Here is a 23104-nt window from a genome sequence, read left to right on the forward strand (position 1 = left end):
CGGCCAAAGGGAAAAGGGAGTAAATACAGCGAGTCGCACAGAGTTTGAGTTGCAGATAAGTCACAGAACGTGTGTCAGTCATAGCTTGGGGCCACACGTATATGCACACACATAATCGAACACACACAACAACAAACGCACAGGGATATGGGTCAGAGAGAGAGAGAGAGGTCAGAGGTCAACTCACAGTGAGCGGCAAGGAGCAGACCACGAAGATGACCGTCATGGAGGCCAGCAGCATCAGGTGGTCCATCTCCTCCTCCCCCTGTCCGAACCAGCCCAGACTCATCTTCCTCTTCCTCCCTCCATTCCCCACCGAACCACGCCGTGTCATCTGGCTTCGGTGCATCCGGCACAGGCTGACGATCACCGAGCCGTTGCACACAAACACCGCCACAATCAGCAGCGCCATGACCGAGGCGTAGGACAGCGAGAATGCCAGAACCTTCCTCTCTTCGTCCGCCCCCTCGCCCACCGCCTCCATCTTGATGAAGCACCACGTGCCCGGGCAGTACTGCTTGTGGCGGCCGTAGCCGAAGAATGGCAAAACACAGAAGGCGCAGGTGAAGACGTAGATAAGCAGGAGGGCCACCTTGGCGAAGCTGCGTCGGACGCACTTGGAGTAAAAATAGGGGTGGCTGATGGCCAGGCAGCGCTCCACGGCCATGGCACAGAGGATGAGCATGGAGGCCAGGCCGAAGAAGGTCATGGCAAAGGCGAAGAGGCCACAGAGTCCCTGGTCCCCAGTGAGCCCCAGCAGGGATCGCTGGCGGGCGTAGCACACAAACACCAATGGGCTGAGGAAGCAGGTTCCCAGCAGGTCAGTCAGGGCCAGTCCCGTCACCAGGATGCAGAAGACGGAGGACTTGGTGCGCCGCTCCTTCTGGTGGACCCCCAGGATGGCCAGGGCGATGAAGTTCCCCATCACCCCCAGGATGAACATCACCGTGCTCACCACCGGGTTCCCGTCCGTGTGGATACGGGTGCTGTTCTCGCAGCTCTCGTTCGACAGCATGACTCGAGGTTCAGTGTGTGTGTGTGTGTGTGTGTGTGTGTGTGTGTGTGTGTGTGTGTGTGTGTGTGTGTGTGTGTGTGTGTGTGTTGTGTGTCAGGCTATCAGTGTTGTGGTGGGCCCCCTCAAGCTCTCAAAGCCACCCTTTTTTGGCAGCAGAAAAGGCTATGGTAAGTGTTAAGACCCATTCCACTGGGCAAAATCCGGTTGAATCAACGTTCTTTCCACTCATTTCAAGCAAAAATGTCAATTTGATGTCCCTAAATTAACCTCGAAAACGATTTTTTTTCACCCAACTTTTGACCTAAATCCAACATGACATGGTGACATGTTTTGTTGATTTCAGGTTGAATTCACGTTAGTTGACAACTCAAAACTAGACATTGAACTGACGTCTGTGACCAATGGTTTGGCATTGTTGAATCATTGTGATTCAGTGGATTTCCCCCAAATAGTTTCCATTTCTCTTGTTGCTCTTCTGTAAAGTTTCCAAAGTCTCCAAGGTATAAAACGGTTCTCTTTCTTAAAGAAAACACGCAGCTATTTAGGGATCCATTGCGCAAGAGCAGTTCAAACGATATTGGCATTCATGAGTAATAAATAACACTGTGTATAGGAACGAAACAAGCTCAGCTCTTACCAAACGGGTCTCAATTGGCGATAAAAATCGACTGCCACTCCATATCTTTTGATCAGTCTGTTCTATAGTCCCCGTTGTCCTTCTCCGAAACTCTACCTCTCCGACTGTTGCAAGCATCTGTCTGACAGCTAGTGATAAAGAGTGGGCAGTGCATGTGTCACATTCTGCTCTCTCTCTCTCGCACTCTTTCGCCCACGCGTTGCCTACACACACTCTCTCTCTCTCTCTCTCTCTCTCTCTCTCTCTCTCTCTCTCTCTCTCTCTCTCTCTCTCTCTCTCTCTCTCTCTCTCTCTCTCTCTCGCGCGCGCACTTTCATTCTCTCTCGATCTCAGTCCCCGAGACTGTTAAATGTACTGCTCTAGGTCATATCTAGGTCGTAACATATCAGAAATACTACATGTTTCAAAGACTATCCGCTTTTCGAGGTGATTCGAGGTGATTTTTAGGTTTTCAAATGTTTCATAATTTGCATATGGCAAAAATATTTTCCTCTCTAATTTTCTCTAACCACCTTCAAGAAACCCAGTGACGAACCATACCGTACTATATAGCCTTTACATGACTATTTTCTTTGTTATAAAAAAATATGAGACATTTAATTACTTACAAAGTCATCTTTATTTTGAACTTAATTTCTTTGCCTCGGAATTAATGATTTATTAATTTGATACCTCATCCATGAGCTAGAATTGTGTAATTCTATGTATTAGGTCATTAAGATTTTTTTTAAATATCGTTCTAATATCTTTAGAATTCAGAGATTTTGGGCCAGAATACAAACCACAATCACAAGCTCATTATGATGCAACAATTAGCTAAATATTAGAACCCTAGAATGTTAAAACAACCAGAACAAACAACGAAAAAAAAACGCATCCATTCACTAAACTACTTTTTTAACTCTGTAATTAGACGGAATTCGCTGAGGTGAGACTAAATCTGGCCAACTCTGGTCAGAAAAAATAGCCTAATGTGTTAAAATGTTTCAGACTTAAGTAAATCAGTAAAACAAAAATAGGCTTACTCACTAGCATTTACTAGTTGATAGCAATTATCCTTAGGATAACTGAAGTCAAAAATCTGTCATGGTCAGACAGTTAAGAAAATGACAGGAACAAACCAAATAAATAAAACTAATACATGTTTTGCCATGCAGAGAGGGGCCAGTGAGCTGGAGAAATAATTTACTGAAAGTGAGGAGATGGAGAAAGGCAACGAGATGAGGGAGGAATGAGAGAAAGAAAGACAATGAAGGGCTGCTGAGAATGAGAAAGGAGATTGAGACTTGTAAATAAAGTAGACCACAACTGATGGAAGCTGGATAGAGAGGTGATGGAGAAAGGCAACAAGGTGAGGGTGGAACCAGAGAAAGAAAGAGAAAGGCTAATTAAAGAGTTGCTCAGACAGATCAGGGAGAAGGAGGCTTCTATTGAGGTAAACCACTACCAATGGAAGCTAGAGAGAGAGTTGTTTGAGAAACAGAGACAAAGTGAAGTGTCGGACAGAAAAAAAGATGGAGCTCAAGATGGCAAAGCTGAAGGTTCAGAACATACTGAACTTGGCCGAGATAGGAGAGGTGACAGTGGAGAGTACCAAGCTGTTATCTGAGAACGAAAGGGAGAGAGAAATGTTGAAGAAACAGAGAGAAAGATTAATGGCAGACAAAGAAAAGATAGAAGTCAAGAGGACGATGGAGAAGATACTGCACTTGGCCAAGATTGGGAAGTTGACCGTGGAGAACACGAGGCTGTTAGCTGAGAATGAAAGGCAGCGAGAGGTGTTGGACAAACAGAGAGAAAGCACAGCGACCGACACACAAACGTTGGGGGACAAGATATCAAAGGAGAAGATGTCTTTGGCCAAGTTATGGAACGTGACAGTAGAGGACAATAAGAGGCTGTTAGCTGAGAATGAAAGGGTGAAAAGGGTGTTGGACAAGCAGCAGCCGACACACAAACGTTGGTGGACAAGATATCAAAGGTGAAGATGTCCTTGGCCAAGTCAAGTTATGGAAGGTGACAGTGGAGAACAACATACTTTTAGCTGAGAATGAAAGGGCGGAGAGGGAGAGGGTGAGAGAGAGAGAGAGAGCGAGAGGAATGGATGGATCCTCATAAGAAACGGTTTGGAGACAGCTTTGGCCTCAGCAGACCAGGAGAGGAATCAGACACGAGTAGGCTGGAAGAAGGACAGTTTGGAGACGGGCCAAGGCTGGCCTATGAAGCCTCTGGGATCAACGAGGGTAAAGATGGGCGAAGGAGGAGGAGGAGGAAGAGAAGATTAAGAGAAGGAACATGCAGGCAGCAGAGGTGTGGATGACTGAGCTGAGAGAAAAGGAGAGAGCGATAGAGGCTCTGGAATGAAAAAAGAGAAGGATTCTGTACCTGCATGGACAAGAAAAGAAGGGATGACAGATGGAAAAGGAGAGGTTGGAGCTTACGGGGGAGTGGGAGAGAAAGAATAGTGAAATTAAGAAAATGCAAATGGAGAAAGACAGATGGGCAATAGAGAAGATAGATATGGTGGAGAGGATGAAGGAGACTTACATAATGTAAAGCTGTACCAGATGCAGACTGTCCTGAGGTTCAGTGAGCAAGAGCAGTCGCAGATAGAGTGCTCCATTTAATCAATCACAGTTCAGGGAGGTCACAAGCCACCTCCTAATGGTTATACTATCAGATTCAATGGATTAAGTTGTCTGCATGCTAGAGAGGGAGTAACAATAATATCTCAGATCACTGTCTAACATATATGGACTTTCTCTTTCAGATGGAAATTGAAATTGCCCAGATAGTCAGGGCAAAGCAGGAGAAAAGGAGAGGAAGGAAAGAGAGATGTTGGAGAAGAACAAAGTGAAAGAGCTGCTCAGAGCTAGAAAAGCAGCGAGTAAGGAAGAAGTCAGGAAGAACAAGGAGAGGGTGAAAGCCCACCTAGACCAGGTGGCAAGGATCTATAACGAAAAGAAACAGAGAGAGAAAGAAAGAGAAAAGCTGCTGAAAAAGTCATTTGGCAAAGAAAGTCCCATGTCGTACATCCCAGACCGCGTACTGAAAAATATATTAAAATGCAACACTGTCAGCTCTCATTGTCATGAATTTTTCCACATTTTGTTACGTTACAACCTTATTCTAAAATGGATTAAATAAATAAAAATCCTCATCAATCTACACACAATACCCCATAATAAAGCGAAAATAGGTTTTTAGAAATAGTTCAAAATGTATATATATATAGATATACACTGCTCAAAAAATAAAAGGAACACTAAAATAACACATCCTAGATCTGAATGAATGAAATATTTTTTCTTTACATAGTTGAATGTGCTGACAACAAATTCACACAAAAATGATCAATGGAAATTAAATTTATCAACCTATGGAGGTCTGGATTTGGAGTCACACTCAAAATTAAAGTGGAAAACCACACTATAGGCTGATCCAACTTTGATGTAATGTCCTTAAAACAAGTCAAAATGAGGCTCAGTAGTGTGTGTGACCTCCACATGCCTGTATGACCTCCCTACAACGCCTGGGCATGCTCCTGATGAGGTGGCGGATGGTCTCCTGAGGGATCTCCTCCCAGACCTGGACTAAAGCATCCGCCAACTGCAGAACGTTCTCCACGGCGTCTCCGGACTCGTCATGTCTGTCTCATGTGATCAGTGTGAACCTGCTTTCATCTGTGAAGAGCACAGGGCGCCAGTGGCGAGTTTGCCAATCTTGGTTTTCTCTGGCAAATGCCAAACATCCTGCACGGTGTTGGGCTGTAAGCACAACCCCCACCTGTGGACGTCGGGCCCTCATACCACCCTCATGGAGTCTGTTTCTGATCATTTGAGCAGACACATGCACATTTGTGGCCTGCTGGAGGTCATTTTGCAGGGCTCTGGCAGTGCTCCTCCTGCTCCTCCTTGCACAAATGCGGAGGTAGTAGTCCTGCTGCTGGGTTGTTGCCCTCCTATGGCCTCCTCCACGTCTCCTGATGTACTGGCCTGTCTCCTGGTAGCGCCTCCATGCTCTGGACACTACGCTGACAGACACAGCAAACCTTCTTTCCACAGCTCGCATTGATGTGCCATCCTGGATGAGCTGCACTACCTGAGCCACTTGTGTGGGTTGTAGACTCCGTCTCATGCTACCACTAGAGTGAAAGCACCGCCAGCATTCAAAAGTGACCAAAACATCAGCCAGGAAGTATAGGAACTGAGAAGTGGTCTGTGGTCACCACCTGCAGAACCACTCCTTTATTGGGGGTGTCTTGCCAATTGCCTATAATTTCCATTTGCACAACAGCATGTGAAATTTATTGTTAATCATTGTTGCTTCCTAAGTGGACAGTTTGATTTCACAGAAGTGTGATTGACTTGGAGTTACATTGTGTTGTTTAAGCGTTCCCTTTATTTTTTTGAGCAGTGCATATAAAAAACTACAAAACCTTATCTACATCAGGATTCAGATCCTTTGCTATGAGACTTGAAATTGAGCTCAGGTGCATTTTTGAATAATAAATATTTTTGCCAAAATGTCTAAAAACCTGTTTTTGCTTTGTCATCATGGGGTAATTGTGTGTACGTTGATGCGGGGAAAAACTGTCATTTATTGTCATGTATTGTCATGTCTTGTCCCTGTGCTTTCTCTTCTCTTCGTTTCCCCCTGCTGTCGTATTAGGTTTCTTTCTCTCTCTCTATCCCTCTCTCTCTCTATCGTCCGTTCCTGCTCCCAGCTGTTCCTCATTCTCCTAACGACATTGTTTACTCTCTCACACCTGTCCCCTATTTTTCCCTCTGATTAGGTCCCTATTTCTCTCTCGGTTTCTGCCTCTGTCCTTGTCGGATTCTTGTTTGCTGTTTGCTGTTTGCTGTGTCCTTGTTCCGTCCTGTCGTGTTTTGCCTTTTCATCAGATGCTGCGTGTGAGCAGGTGTCTCTGTCCGCTACGGCCCGCGCCTACCCGAAGGGACCTGCAGTCTGTTGCCGCTTATCCTGCAATTCTCCTCAACAACTAAGAGGATTTATGTTTTCCTTGTTTGGACATTTCCTGTAAAGGATTGAGGATTATGTTTTCTCTGTTTGGACTTTAATAAACTCAGTTTCTGTTAAGTCGCTTTTGGGTCCTCACTCACCTGCATAACAAAAACGATCTCATCCATTTTATAATAAGACTGTAACGTAACCAAATGTGGAAAAAGTCAAGGGGTCTGAATACTTTCCAAATGCACTGTATCTGACCTTCTCAGTATTGATTTATAGAATTTTGCACGCGTTTGTTCGACCTACAGGTTGCCCTAGGCTATGACACTGGAATGTTCTACCAGCGCTTCTCAAACGGTAGACATATCTGTCATCATTACTTTTCACAGGTTGAGGGAAAGCAAGAGAGAGAGAGAGAGAGCAGACCCTGTGCAGTGTAGCAGTTTTAACAGGGCTTTTGCCTTCCTAATGGCCAGTCAAACATGTTCCCTGGTGTTAATGCCTGTGTAAACCACTGCTAATGTGTCACTCGTGTGTGTGTGTGTGTGTGTGTGTGTGTGTGTGTGTGTGTGTGTGTGTGTGTGTGTGTGTGTGTGTGTGTGTGTGTGTGTGTGTGTGTGTGTGTGTGTGTGTGTGTGTGTGTTTGCGCGTCCGCACTTGTGTGCGTACTGGTTTTAATGTACCCATCACAGAGATGCGGAGTAAGACGATTCATTCAAGCTGTAAAGCTTCCTGGCAGAAATGAGCCATAGCCTCCACACTCTTCTCTGCTCTCCTCTGCCCAGATGACCCATTCCAAACATCCCCCGTGACACTGGTCTGTAATGAAGATGGATGTGTGCTGGCTATCCTAGATACTACCCAGGTGTTACAGATCATAGTGCCATCACTTATAACGGTGTGGTGGTGTGAGCAAGACCGTTGGATTTAATTGTACCTCCAATGTTTAATGTGCCTTTAATGTGATTTGATTTGGCACAGAGAAAATCTAACTAGGGCTGTCAGAGAAATGGTTTCCTTGGCGAGTAACGGTTCCTTTTCCGTTGAGTCAAGGTGTCTTCATTGAGCAGTACCAGTAGGAATATAAAAAACTACAAAACCTTATCTACATTAGGATTCAGACCCTTTGCTATGAGACTTGAAATTGAGCTCAGGTGCATTTTTTTAATAATAAAAAAATATTTTTGCCAAAATGTCTAAAAACCAGTTTTTGCTCTGTCATCATGGGGTATTGTGTGTACGTTGATGCGGGGGAAATGATCTCATCCATTTTATAATAAGACTGTCACGTAACCAAATGTGGAAAAAGTCAAGGGGTCTGAATACTTTCCAAAGGGGCTGTATCTGACCTTACCAGCATTGATTTAGTAGGAATTGTACTCCGACAGATGTTAACAGATGTTACGTGGAGAGTTTGGAGATGTCTTTATTGGCCTGACTCACTTCCAGGTGTGTGTGTGTGTGTGTGTGTGTGTGTGTGTGTGTGTGTGTGTGTGTGTGTGTGTGTGTGTGTGTGTGTGTGTGTGTGTGTGTGTGTGTGTGTGTGTGTGTGTGTGTGTGTGTGTGTGTGTGTGTGTGTGTGTGTGTGTGTGTGTGTGTGTGTGATTGTGGTTCTTCTTACAGATGGGAGATTTGAGTTTCACCGCCTCCGCCCGTTTGATTAAAACATTACTCTGATTCATCACATCTGTCTCATCTGCACCTGGAGGCACTAGTTTGTCCCACAGAGCTCATTTTTAACAACATCTGATACATGATGTTGCCAACAGTAGGATACACACACACACACACTCTCCGGGAATGATCAGTCTGCCTGGCGGCCTATTTGCCTAACGAGGCTTGTTATAGGCTCTCGTTATAAAATATGTATATGCCCATATGGAATTATCTGGAAAAATCGGGGGGGAAAAAAAATCAGCAGCAGCTTCACACTAAGTGCACCTGCTCCCGTTCTCCATAGCGAGTGCTTTTCCATCGCGGAATGCTGCAGTCAAACATAACCCGCCATCGCTGTCAAATTAGCAATAACACTTGGGTAGCTCTGTTTTGCCTCTGCAGCATTCTGTTTAGCTTTCACCTTTTAAGCAGTCATTTTCTGGACGCATTGAATGCATTGATTGGTAGACACATTTTTCAGCCAATGGTTGTTGGGTTGTGGTAAGAGTTTGTTTCTTTAAACCTACGTCCCTTCATGTAGCTCAAGGTTTGTCATTTGAATGGGCTGGCCCCTTTCGCTTTTGAGGTACCGGCCAAAAAGATGCTCTGAAACAATACAATATGGCCTGCACTTTGAAATACTCAAACACACTCGGTACCTTTGTCGTAGCAACAAGACTGTACCAAAACATTTGATGTGAAGCATTTCCATCACGTCAGCCATGTTCTCATACCAAACACGTCGGGAAGAAAAGCTAAGACCTCTACCCCTTTCCCTTGATCTGTCCTTTCCGTCCCACTATCTTTCCCCCATGCCCCCTGGCACCATGAGAGGGGGGTGTTTCAAGTCTACTGCCCATAAAACAAAACACAGTGACATCTTTTAAATAAACACCACCCAGACAAAGCCATAGAGAAGGGCATGGGCCATGGAGAGAATAGGCACGCAGAACCAGGGAGGCCAGCATTAATATACCAACTACCACACCGATGTCACAACTCTGACGTTATTCACATAGCCCCATATTGAGATAGATTGTTGCAGACAGTTGGGGCTATAGGTTGTTTCATTGGAGAGCCTCTGTGTCTGTTGGAGTACTGGGCCTTTAATGTACGGGAGCTTATGAGTAAGCTGAGGATAACAGTAGAGGTAGAGTACGTTAAACCTTCGCCTGTTGCTCCAGGGTCATAGGGTTTACTCTCTGAGATGAACATGTGTAAAGAACATGCACCATTTCCAAAAAATATATAATGTTTCACCCCCTTTTTCTCTCCAATTTCGTGGTGTCCAATTTGTTAGTAGCTACTGTCTTGTCTCATCGCTACAACTCCCGCACGGACTCGGGAGAGGCGAAGGTCGAGAGCCATGCGTCTTCCGAAACACAACCCAACCAAGACGCACTGCTACTTAACACAGCGCGCATCCAACCCGGAGGCCAGCCGCACCAATGTGACGGAGGAAACACCGTGCACCTGGCGACCTTGGTTAGCGCACACTGCGCCCGGCCCGCCACAGGAGTCGCTGGTGTGCGATGAGACAAGGATAGCCCTACTGGCCAAACCCTCCATAACCCGGACGACGCTAGGCCAATTGTGCGTCGCCCAGGAACATACACCATTGATTGGTATTTATTGATGTCTTCCGTTTTTACTGTTATGCTTGCTTGGTTGAAGAACAAACAGGTTAGGTAAGTGGTCTGGTGGCTGAGTACCGCATGATAACAATCTCCAACTCACATAATGTGACCTTGTGAACTATTATTTGAGTTGAATCCCATTCTCAATGCATCATAGTGACAAACCTCCATGAAGGCACTTTGGTCTTGAATTTCGTAACGTTCCACTGTTACAGCTGACCTACTCTGTAATGGGTTCAGTGCCTGTCCGGATACTTCGCCAGAGACCAGAGCAGAAATAGACACTCGAAATGGACTAGAGGAAATAAACTGTGGAATTGAAGCCTTTGAGAGACGTGTTTTTATATTACAGACATTAAATATCTCCCTGAAATGATTTCACAAGAGCCCTGGCCTGGGACGTCAGCGCTGTTGGTAATAAACTAAACACCAAAAGGACTTTTTGAGCATCTCAGGTTTGGCCGCACAGAGACGGTGCTCCTGGCCCGGGAGTTAGCCTGGGGGGGGGCGAAAGGGCAGAAGAATGCTGCTGTTTCTTTGAAGCCCACTCAGTGCTCTGCTCTGCTCTGCTCTGCTCACTCAGAGATGGTGACATCTCACCTGGAATCTGCTCTCGTGTACTAAGGTTGGTGTGTTGTGGCCTTTTTGTCAGAGATCGGAGTGGAAGCTCGTCAAGGTTTGAAGCAGCAATAAATAGAGCAGACATCTGGTGATATGTGCAGTCTCTCACTCATGCAAGCCCACACAAGCACACACACAGACATGCACACACACACACACACACACACACACACACACACACACACACACACACACACACACACACACACACACACACACACACACACACACACACACACACACACACACACACACACACACACACACAAGGCAGATGTTGGTGAGCCATACAGCCATTAACCACAGCAGGAGCGTGGTATGATGCATCAATGGTATGATGCAGACACAACTGCGCGGCTAGACGTCTCGAGCTCCTATCTGGCTAAGGGGAGAACATTGGACTGATATTGTTCATAAAGGCCACCAGACAGCAGTCCATTAACAGTCGATGTTGAGGTTAACGATTGAGGCTAGACAGGAATGTAAGAAAGGATGTGGGAATGTCACTCAAACTGCTCCAGATGATCCCAGAGTGGTTTATACCCTCGTACATACCTGACTGACCGTAGCGTCTTCGACCCCGGACTGAATGTCCTCTAAAGAAGAGCGGTGATTGGATGTACATATTGTTTCAGTGACATCAACCGAGGTCCCTTTACGTGGGTGATGTCCCTCTGTGAAATCGTTCAGTCAGTTTTGATGAATTGACTTTCTAATGGATATTACAGTGGTTTCAGTGTACAAACTCTCAAACTCATTAACATTTTTGTCCCAATACCTCAGTTTGCCACACTGCCTGACCTTTCGGGAAATCTGAGTCGAGTTTGACGATAAATCCAACAAGTAGCACTAAAAAGGTATCACTATTCATCATAAAGTCATGAACATCCAGCCAATTTCTTTGCTTCTGGCCCCTGTGTTTGTTCCATCTGGGTCAGGGTTGCGTTTAAGATAGATTCCCCTGACGAGTTAAAAATTGTTTCCCTGCCTCGGCTGACTCAAAATCAAAACGGGCCCTCAGTCAAGATGGATGATGTGGCACATGATGAGATTGACTTGTATGAAATGTTGACCACCTCATATCACAGACAGACAGGGATGAGGAATGGCCATTGCTATGAACTCCTGAGTTTAATAACATCCTTTATGGAGATGAATGGAAATCGGTGTGTTTTACAGTCTACCGTCAGCGGTCTGGATTGACTTTCACCTCTCCGTGATTTCCAGTTGTGAATTGACAACAGTAAACCGGATCGTCTGGATCTGGTTCTATGCTTGACAAGCAGTCTTTGGTAACATGTAACTGGAAGTGGGCTCTTATGAAATGTTATATTACCTGATAAACAGATCCGGTAGCACTTTATTTGGGTAGTCTGTCGAGCAACTACAGATGGACTATCAGGGGCATCTCAACTATCTACTAACCCTAACATTAACTCACCCTAACCCCTTACCCCTTACCCTAACCTAACCTTAGCAAGCAGTTGCTTTAACAACAGAGGGTGTGACCATCTGCAGATCATCGACAGATGGACAATTCTGACTATCCAAAATAAATTGCGGCCATATAGTCATAGCATACGAATGTGGATTTAGTGAAAGATTACGAAACTGTATAGTAAAGCAACAAGCTGTGCCATATTCACAGTGTATTTAGGACGGCTCCCACCTACTTCTTTTGTCGACAACACGTCTCTTTTTAGATGTGCTGTCGATGACATGGCCAAGCAAGTCTGACTCAGCATTAAAATGTCATTTTAAAAGTCCCTGGTTTACTGGACACTTCCCTCAGCTCAATTGATTGGCTAATGTCCGAAAGCACAAGGTGTAATATAAAGAGGATCGCAGTTTAATGTAGGAGGTTTAATCATGGTTTAATATATTTAACATCGTGCATTTCTGAATGGCACGAATAGGTGATAAAATGTCATGGAGATTGATTTCAAATTTTGTGAGAATGGATAAAGAAAGAGTTACACCTCATCTGCGAAGAGCGTGATGGTAGAAGGGAAAATGTGCTTCGATGTGGTCCCAGTGTCTCTTCTGTAATTGAAAGCTGATGGTGATTGGGGACACAGAGATACTGTAGATTCTCAATGTTTCCAGCATTATGGAATCTTCCAATGACAGACATTCCAGTTTGGGGAGAATGTAAAGCGACAAGGGACTGTGTGTTTTTTCTTCAGTCTGTCTGGGAACTGCAGTTGGACTATTCTGGACATGAATATAGTTTTGTTCATGGACTTCCAAAAATACATTTGATCAAAAAATGAAGTAAATGTTGTCAACGGTCTTTCCCATTTCGGTGGTGAGATCTGTTCTGTTATTGAGGCTGTCCCGAAGAAAGGCCGTCTGGTTGCTTAGTTTGCTATTAGGTAGATAAGGATCAGGTTTAGGCTATAAGTAATGGAAATATTAAATACTTTTCCTGGTTGAATCAGTTTGTGCTTGCATGCGCGAGTGCATGTCTTGTTGCGTGTTCGTGTATAAGAACGACATGGGGTCAAATGTGGTATCTTGCCATGCCCAACGAGAAGTAACTTCCTGTAACCCCCCCCCCCCCCCCACCTCTCTCATTCCTGACCCTAATGGTGCCTGGCGTTAACATCCAGACTTCACAAGAGGCAGTGCAGCACAGAGGATCAACCAGTTCATTTACCACCTGGTTGTTGTACAAGTCTTAACATTAGCCCCTTGTATGTACCAGCGGTTGACACAAAGGAACACTGAGCAAGTGCCCTCTTGGTTAGGGGAAGACCCCCTGTGATGGAACGCATATTGTGTTCCTCCATACAATACTGGCATGATTCAGCCAGGCCAGCCTCACCATGTCTAATTCAATAGCAAAACATAATGCAATTTAAAAAAAACAAAAAACAAATGCAATGTTCTCAACAAGCAGACTCAAAATAATCAAAATAACATGCTCTGGGTATAACAATTACCTCATCTGGGAGTGCAGTTTGTTATGGACAACAATGCACAGTGTGACGACTTGGATTCCATATCCCATGTTCGCCTGATTAGAAACACCAGAGAGAGAGAGAGATAGAGAGCGAGAGATAGAGAGAGAGAAGGCGTGACATGATGTAAAACAGATCCTTCCTGAGAAATTGAGCTCACAACGGGTGTGTTTACACAGACAGCCATGTTCTGATATTCTTTTGACCAATCACATAAGAGCTTTTGATCCGATTGGCCAAAAGACCAATTAGTGAGAAAAAAGACCAGAAATGGGCTGCCTGTCTTAACATAGCCAGAATGTCCCCTAGGGTTTATAGGTTTAGGTAGGTATGTGATGTGTAAGAACTGTAGGGAAATGCCAGAAATCCCCCCCCCACACTAATTGGTCTTCTGACAAATTAGATGAGCAATTTTGCCAATAATTGGGCAAAAGATCAGAATTGGGCCACCTGATTATACCAAACATTAAGAACACTTTCATAATATTGAGTAGTGCACCCCCCTGTGGGTGTATGAGAAGTGGGCGTGCTGGTTTTGGGAATCTATATCTGTTGGCCTGGTTGGTTGATTGTCAAATATTCACATTTTACATGAAAGGAGGCGGATATTTTTGGAATCCTTGAATATTACTGAGGAAGTAAAGAGTGAGATTTAATAAATCGGCGAAGAAAAAAACGAAACAATTGAGTGTCAGTAGTTTGGGCTAAAGTTAGGAATGGGGTGAGAAGCAAAGATAAATTGTTCAGAACAGTTGGATTTACCACAGGTGGTTGTTTGTGACGGTATAAGGCTGCATTTACAGAGGCATCCTAATGCTGATCTTCTTCCACTAATTGGTCTTTTACCAATAATTACACTTGTTTCTTCAAACTAATTCAACTAATGAATGATTAGCAGCATGTTTAGATACTGATATTTAGATACTATTATTAAATGAATGGGTTTGGCTTGTTTGATAATCATAAATGTACCATGAAAAACATTATACCTTTGGGCCAACAAAACAAAGTCAAATACTTGCAATGAAATTGAAGAAAATTGTATTTGTCACATGCGCCAAATACAACAGGTAGACCTTACAGTGAAATGCTCACTTACAAGTCCTTAACCAACAATGAAGTTCATAAACATAAAAAAAAAAAACAACAACATATAATTAAGTAGCAACAACAGTAGCGAGGCTATATACATTGTCAATGTGCGGGGGGGCATCAGTTAGTCAAGGTAATTGAGGTAATCTGTACATGTAGGTAGAGGTAAAGTGATTATGCATGGGTGATAAACAGAGAGTAGCAGCAGTGTAAAAAATGGGGGGTGGGGTGTGGACAATGCAAATAGTCCGAACAGCCATTTAATCAACTGTTCAAGAGTCTTATGGCTTGAAGCTGTTAAGAAGCCTTTTTGACCTAGACTTGGCGCTTTGGGACCGCTAGCCGTGTGGTAGCAGAGAGAAGTCTATGACTAGGGTGGCTGGAGTCCTTGGCAATTCCTTCCTCTGACACCGCCTAGTATAGAGTTTCTGTATGGCAGGAAGTTTGGCCCCAGTGATGTACTGGGCTGTACGCACTACCCTCTGTAGTGCCTTGCGGTTGGAGGCCGAGCAGATGCCATACCAGGCAGTGCAACCAGTCAGGTTGCTCACGATTGTGCAGCTGTAGAACCTTTTGAGGATCTGAAGACACATGTGTCATGTTTTGTCATTTATTATCTTGTCTTGTCCCTGTGCTTCCCATTCTATTCGTTTCCCTCTGCTGGTCTTATTAGGTTCTTTCCCTCTTTCTATCCCTCTCTCTCCCCCTCCCTCTCTCACTCTCTCGCTCTCTCTTCTCTCTATCGTTCCGTTCCTGCTCCCAGCTGTTCCTATTCCCCTAATCAATCATTTAGTCTTCCCACACCTGTTCCCGATCCTTTCCCCTGATTAGAGTCCCTATTTCTTCCTTTGTGTTCCGTTCCTGTCCTGTCGGTTCCTTGTCTAGAATTCACCGTGCTGTGTTTGTGTATCGCCCTGTCGTGTCGTGTTTTCCTCAGATGCTGCGTGGTGAGCAGGTGTCTGAGTCTGTCTGGTTCAAGTGCCTTCCCGAGGCAACCTGCTGTTCACCTGCTGTTCAAGATCGAGTCTCCAGTTTGTCCTCGTCATTTCGAGTGAAAGTTGTGTTTTTTGTTTGTATTTACTTTACTGGATTAAAGACTCTGTTTTCGCCAAGTCGCTTTTGGGTCCTCTTTCACCTGCATGACAACATGCCAAATCTTTTCAGTCTCCGGAGGGGGAATAGGCGTTGTCGTGCCCTCTTGACGACTGACTTGGTGTGTTTGGACCATGATCATTTGTTGGTGATGTGGACACCAAGGAACCTGCTCCACTACAGCCCTGATGATGAGAATGGGGGCGTGCTTGGTCTTCCTTTTTCTGTAGTCCACAATCATCTCCTTTGTCTTGATCACGTTGAGGGAGAGGTTGTTATCCTGGCACTACACGGCCAGGTCTCTGACCCCCTCTCTATAGGCTGTCTCATCGTTGTCAGTGATCAGGCTGCTGTGTCGTCGGAAAACTTAATGACAGTGTTGGAGTCATGCTTGGCCATGCAGTCATGTGTGAATAGGGAATCCAGGAGGGGACTGAGCACGCACCCCTGAGGGGCTCCTGTGTTGAGGATCAGCGTGGCAGATGTATTGTTTCCTACCCTTACCACCTGAGGGTGACCCGTCAGGAAGTCCAGGATCCAGTTGCAGAGGGAGGTGTTTAGTCCCAGGGTCCTTAGCTTAGTGATAAGGTTTGAGGGCACTATGGTGTTGAACGCTGAGCTGTAGTCAATGAATAGCATACTCACTAAGTTGTTCATTTTGTACAGGTGGGAAAGGGCAGTGTGGAGTGCAATAGAGATTGCATCATCTGTGGATCTGTTGGGGCGGTATGCAAATTGGAGTGGGTCTAGGTTTCTGGGTGTTAATGTGAGTCATGACCAGCCTTTCAAATCACTCAAAGTGCTATGGGTCGGTAGCCATTTAGGCAGGTTACCTTGGTGTTCTTGGGCACAGGGACTATGGTGGTCTGCTTGAAACATGTTGGTATTACAGACTCGGTCAGGGACAGGTTGAAAATGTCAGTGAAGAATCCGTCTGGCCCCACGGCCTGTTTAAAGGTCTTGCTCACATCGGCTACGGAGAGTGTAATCACACAGTCACCTGGAACAGCTGGTGCTCTCATGCATGCATGCTTCAGTGTTGCTTGCCTCAAATTGAGCATAAAGGCATTTAGCTCATCTGGTAGACTCTGGGTTTCCCTTTTTAGTCTGTAATAGTTTGCAAGCCCTGCCACATTCTACGAACATCAGAGCCGGTGTAGTAGGATTCAATCTTAATCCTATATTGATGCTTTGCCTGTTTGATGGTTCATTGGAGGGCATAGTTGGATTTCTTATAAGCGTCCGGGTTAGAGTCCTGCTCCTTGAAAGCGGCAGCTCTACCCTTTAGCTCAGTGTGGATGTTGCCAGTAATCCATGGCTTCCGGTATGTCCATATGGTCACTGTGGGGAAGACGTCATCGATGCACTTGTTGATGAAGCAAGTGACTGATGTGGTGTCGTCCTCAATGCCATCGGAAGAATCCCGGAACATATTCCAGCCTGTGCTAGCAAAAACAGCCCTGTAGCGTAGCATCCGAGTCATCTGACCACTTCCTTATTAAGCGAGTCACTGATACTTCCTGCTTTAGTTTTTTCTTGTGAGCAGGAATCAGGAGGATAGAGTTATGGTCAGATTTGCCAAATGGAGGGCGAGGGAGAGCATTGTATGCGTCTCTGTGTATGGAGTAAAGGTGGTCTAGAGATTTTTTTCCCTCTGGTTTCATATTTAACATGCTGGTAGAAATTAGTTCAAACGGATTTAAGTTTCCCTGCATTAAAGTCCCCGGCCACATGGAGCGCCACTTCTGGGTGAACATTTTCCTGTTTGCTTATAGCCTTATACAGCTTGTTGAGTGCCGTCTTAGTGCCAGCATCAGTTTGTGGTGGTAAATAGACAGCTACGAAAAATATATATACCTCTTGGTAAATAGTGTGGTCTACAGCTTATCATAAGATACTCTAACTCAGGCGAGCAAAACCTTGAGACTTCCTTAATATTACATTTCGTGCGCCAGCTGTTATTTGCAAATAGACACAGACCGCCACCCCGTGTCTTACCGGAGGCAGCTGTTTTATCTATGTTGGCTAATAGGACTGATGGTAGATGGGGTTTACTCACTCGCCTAAGAATTCTCAGAAGGCACTCCGACCTCTGCCCCCTTTTTCTCTGCCTTTTCTTCAAGAAAATTCCGGAGAAAGCAGTATATCCTTCGCGTCGGACTCATTCAATATATATATATTTGTTTGTCTAGTTCGAGGTGAGTAAATCTCTGTTCTGATGTCCAGAAGTTATTTTCGGTTATAAGAGAAGGTAGCGGCAACATTATGTACAAAGTTTAAAAATGTGCGAAAAAAGGAACAAAATAGCACAGTTGGTTAGGAGCCCGTAAAAGGTCAGCCATTCCCTCCGGCTCTGTGGCTGGTCAACTCACACCAAACACAGTAAAATAAAACGTCAATCACTTGATCAGTTTAACCCTTCTGCAGCTGCTTTTAAATTGGCCCTTGAATTGCATCATCGTCATAATAATCAAGGATGAGTGGTTATTTCAACTGGGAACGAGGTCAAATCATATCCGTGATCTTCTGGTCGGCACGATGGAGCTCTAGAAAGATGCCTGAGTTTCCGACTTGGATGACCGTTTAAAGTTATTTTCCCCCGGGTCGGATCTCATCTCGTCGTTGTTCCCCGTTCCCAATTCCAAGTTGTTTTGAATGCGGCATATATTCCGGGTTGAAATCACACACTGGAGAAGTGTCATTCCCTAGAGCAGGGTTTGTAGTGCTAGGGCAAAAACCAAAACGTGCACCTGGGGGCCCCAGGACCGAGTTTGGGAAACTCTGTTCTAGAATGGGCAATCAGCAAACATTCGCCAGGCCCAGACATGTTGCAAGTGTTACTTTAAACTCACTCCTCTGGCTGCTGACTCTCTTTGGGTTTGGTTGGCCTAAAATGATTTTCTTCTATCTTTTTCTCCACACAAGAGTTAGAAGGGATGCATATTGCAAAAGGGAAGTGTGTGTACACACACACACACACCATGTTAAGTTCCACACTGGTTTGATTTTAGGCACAAATATGTCACTCAAGGCAGTAATGTACAATGGATGAACCAGAAACATGTGTGATCTTCCCACCAATCATTGTGGTTCATTCAGTGATTTACTGTATGTTCCACCACATTATTCAGCTACATACCTCAGGATACGTCATACAATGTTTGTTTCTCAACTGAAACATGTTGAATTAATGTGTTTGAAACTCATGACAACAAACAGTACAATGCCTGTGTTTATACACCCTGAAAAAGATCGGATAAGATTGGTCAAAAGACCAATTGGTGAAAAAAAGATCAGAATTGGGCTGCCTTTGTAAACACAGCCATAGCCTTTAAAATGTGTTTGCAATGTATTTGGCACCCTCTGAAGTTGACAATGTCGTCAGAACAAATTATTACTATACAATTGATTATTTTAAGACCTTTCAAAAACATTTTGATACAGCCTTTTAAAAAACCATTTCTTGACTCCTCCCTGGCACACATTACCATTTGTGCGCAACAGAAGCGATGGCTAAATAGTTCCCATTTCTGCCTAGTTATCCTCCCCTGCATCCAGTCCTAGCCTCTCTCACTCTGCCCAATGCCCCAGACCACAGGCCCTAGGAGGAGTAGCTGCCAGACTAAAACAGTTGGATGACATGGAGCCTCAGTGTTTCCAGGGAGGTGGTGCCAAGGCGTTCGATCCCTGTGCAGGTCACAAACACCCCGGCATTGGGAAGGCTGGGAGCCCAGGCTGGGACCAGGGCTTGGGCCTCGGGCCCCAGGTTGAGTAGCACCACAAAGTGGAAACAGCCCAAGGAGCGCAGGAAGGCGAGGGGTTGACAGGGGTCGACGAGGGGAACAGGGTGGAGTTGGAGGAGTAGGGGGGGAGGGAGGTGGTGTTGAAGGGGAGGAAGGTGAAGCTCCCATAAATGAGAGATTCTTCTCTGAGGCGACAGCGACTGAGGGAGTTGAACAGAGCCAAGGCAGAGCGTTTGAGCTTCCTCTGTTCCTGAAGGATAGAAGGGAGGAACAGATCAAAGGAAAAAATAGACCTGTCATTCTGATAGACTTTCTGTGGTATAAACATAAACCACGTGCCAGAGGTCGTAGAACCACGGAGCTCAGATGTGGCAATACTGTAGGTATGTGAAGACCAACAAGCGTGATATTATTTTAGACTAAAATAGCCCATTTGGACTACAAACCCCAACTGAGTCGTTCAGTTCATTGGTCTTATCTGCCTCATGTTCCCAGCTCATTTCTGCAGACACATTCGTCACCACAGAAAGAAAGCGATTCACTGGTGTTGCATTGTACTAAAGTATGAGCACATCAGACACAGTTAGTCTGTATTGCATCCCTAGAACCCAGGTCTCTTACTGGTGAACGGGCTATTTCTTCTCCATACTTGACAACAGGGGATCCAGGTAGTGTCATCATCTGAACCAGGAGTATTCTGTGCAACACAGGTGATGCTTCACCGCCCACCTGGCATCACACACACCCTATTGATGTCATTTTGCCAATAAGGAGTTGGACACCGTCCTCGCTAGCCTGTGAAAGAACGAACAGAAAGAATGTCGGGTCATTACCGTCCAACTGGGCCAAATTTTGCCGTGGGATGTTGACAGGTGTCGCTCCACAGCAATGGCCACTTCCTGTCAGGACAGGAGGTGATGCACGTGCGGCAGCAGTGACATCATAACTAGCTCCACCAATGAGATGTTGGCTGATGGGCTAGAGGTATTCAGGGCAGGTAGAGACTGTTTCACCACTACAATCCTACACAGATGACACACACAGGTTACATTCCAACTTCAATCACAACTACTTTGCTATAAAACATGAACTACATATTCCTCATTCCTAACAGATTCCTTACATATATCAGACTATATTAGTAACTAAAACAAAAATATAATTTTGTATAACATTACATGTGAGGTGTGTATCATTTGATCTGTATGTTAAGTGTTAGCAGTGCCACAGCACCTCTCATCATTCTGATGTGCTGGAGATCAAATCAAGTCAAATATTATTGGTCACATACACATGGTTAGCAGATGTTAATGCGACCCCCACTCGGTCAGGGTCTAAAACGAACAGACAACACGAACAGACAACATAACGTTCAGTTAAAAATCTGTGCTTACATGAACTGGAAATAAATTGGTCTGGCTTTGATTGTTTGGCAACCAATTTTGAGCACTGTTCAACAGTCTGACCTTTTCTGAATATGCAGAGTCTGCCACAGATTCAAAATCATTCCACACCCTGTTCCAACCAAAATCTGAGTGAATACTGAGCTAACATAACTATTTTTAAAACTCATTCAGTCTACATAACAATTGAAACCAATATCTAACAATTATACTCATCAGTGGTGTAAAGTACTTAAGAAAACATACTTTAAAAGTAATACTTAAGTTGTTTTTTGGGGTATCTGTACTTTACTATTTATATTTGTGACTACTTTTACTTTACATCACTCCTTAAGAAAATATTGTTGTCACGACTTCTACTGAAGTCGGTCCCTCTCCTTGTTCGGGCGACGTTTGGCGGTCGACGTCACCGGTCTTCTAGCCATCGCCGATCCACCTTTAATTTTCCATTTGTTTTGTCTTGTCTTCCCACACACCTGGTTTCAATTCCATCAATTACATGTTGTGTATTTAACCCTCTGTTCCCCCCCATGTCCTTGTCCGGTATTGTTTATTGTAAGTGCTTGTGCACGTTATTACTGGTGTGTCAGACCCGGCACCGGGGGACCGGGTCTGGCTCTCGACCCGAAACCTGCCCCTCCACCCAATACCTGCCCCTCCACCTGCCCTACCGGAAGTTGGGTCCGTGGTTTGTTGGGCCATTTAATGTCCTGAGGAGAGTGAACAAGGTTTGTTATATGCTTCCCCCCGATTACCGTATTAACCCCTCGTTCCATGTGTCTCTCCTCAGGCCGGTGGTGGCTGGCCCGTTCCAGGAGTCTGAGGTGCGGAAGGTTCCTCCGCCCCCTCTGGACATCGAGGGGGCCCCGGCGTACTCCGTCCGCTCCATACTGGATTCGAGGAGTCGGGTGAGTGGCCTTCAGTATCTCGTGGAGTGGGAGGGGTACGGTCCGGAGGAAAGGTGCTGGGAAACACAGTTTTTGCTCTCCTGCGTCTGACTTCTCTGCCGCCAGTACGCACCCCTTACAATTATACTTTTTACTCCATACATTTTTCTTGACACCCAAAAGTACTCATTACATTTTGAATGCTTAGCAGGGCAGGGAAATGGTCAAATTCACGCACTTATCAACCGAACATCCCTACTGCCTCTCATCTGGCGGACTCACTAAACACATTTGTTACTCGTTTGTAAATTATGTCTGAATGTTGGTGTGCCCGTGGCTTACCGTAAATAAAATAAAAACAAGAAAATGGTGCCATCTGGTTTGCTTAATATAAGGAATTTGAAATTATTTAATCATTTTACAATTGATACTGAAGTATATTTTAAACCAAATACTTTTATACTTGTACTCAAGTAGAATTTTACTGGGTGACTTCTACTTTTACTTGAGACATTTTCCATTAAGGTATCATTACTTTGATAGTTGGGTACTTTTTCCACCACTGCTACTCATGCAAGACCTATCCTCCCTGAATTGAGCCAGAGAGGTCAGAGGGCACAGCAGAGTCGTTGCCTACTGAGTCTTGGGGTCTGAACAGGTCCAGCTCACAGAAATCAATAGAAGTTTGAATAGTGGATCAGAACATACGATGTTAAGTGCATCTTTCAAGGGCTCTGGAAATGTCCTTGTGAGGATACAGGCTAGCTGGCCTCAGCTTAGATCTGCCATTAGTTGTCTTGTCGTAAGGGCAATGATGTTTTGGGTACATACCTGCTTTTAGGCTCTCCATTAGCAGTTGTTGGATCTGAGGCACTGTACCCACTCGCTCAATGATCTCTTTAAGGTCCGGAGGGGACGCGTCCCGATGAAACAGCCCCTTCAGAAAAAGAGCCCCCCACACCCAGGTAGCAGCTCACACATCACAAAACATCTCAGAAACTAGCTTTACAAACAGAGGTTCCCCACACACTAAAATGGAGTGATGTCAATTACTTGACTCAAGTCCATAAAACAGAGAAAGATACTGTTAGGTTGAGATAATTGTACGCAACAGGACGAGAGGCAGTGTGACTGGTTTAAACATACAATGAATGAAATAAGGGAAGGTATGCAAGAGCCTACAGAGTAGAAATATAATGACTCAGTGGGCCACGGTAGTGGTCTTACAGCTGACAGACGTAGCAGTATTGAATATGATTTTTTTACCTTTATTTAACTAGGCAAGTCAGTTGAGAACAAATTCTTGTTTTCAATGACGGCCTAGGAACAGTGGGTTAACTGCCTGTTCAGGGGCAGAACGACAGATTTGTACCTTGTCAGCTCGGGG

General features: G+C 44.9%; 1 protein-coding gene across 1 annotated transcript in view; it reads right to left on the bottom strand.

Annotated features, from left to right (window-relative positions):
- LOC124005610 (prostacyclin receptor-like) overlaps positions 1 to 1794 on the bottom strand; it is a 44244-nt gene extending 42450 nt beyond the window's left edge. The window contains exon 1 of the mRNA XM_046315026.1: positions 188 to 1794. Within this exon, the coding sequence (XP_046170982.1) occupies positions 188 to 1015 (828 nt within the window). The 5' untranslated portion in view covers positions 1016 to 1794. The remainder of the gene's footprint in view (positions 1 to 187) is intronic.
- Positions 1795 to 23104: the final 21310 nt, after the last annotated feature.

This window comes from Oncorhynchus gorbuscha, linkage group LG19 (genome assembly GCF_021184085.1).
Source record: "Oncorhynchus gorbuscha isolate QuinsamMale2020 ecotype Even-year linkage group LG19, OgorEven_v1.0, whole genome shotgun sequence".
Lineage (NCBI taxonomy): Eukaryota > Metazoa > Chordata > Actinopteri > Salmoniformes > Salmonidae > Oncorhynchus > Oncorhynchus gorbuscha.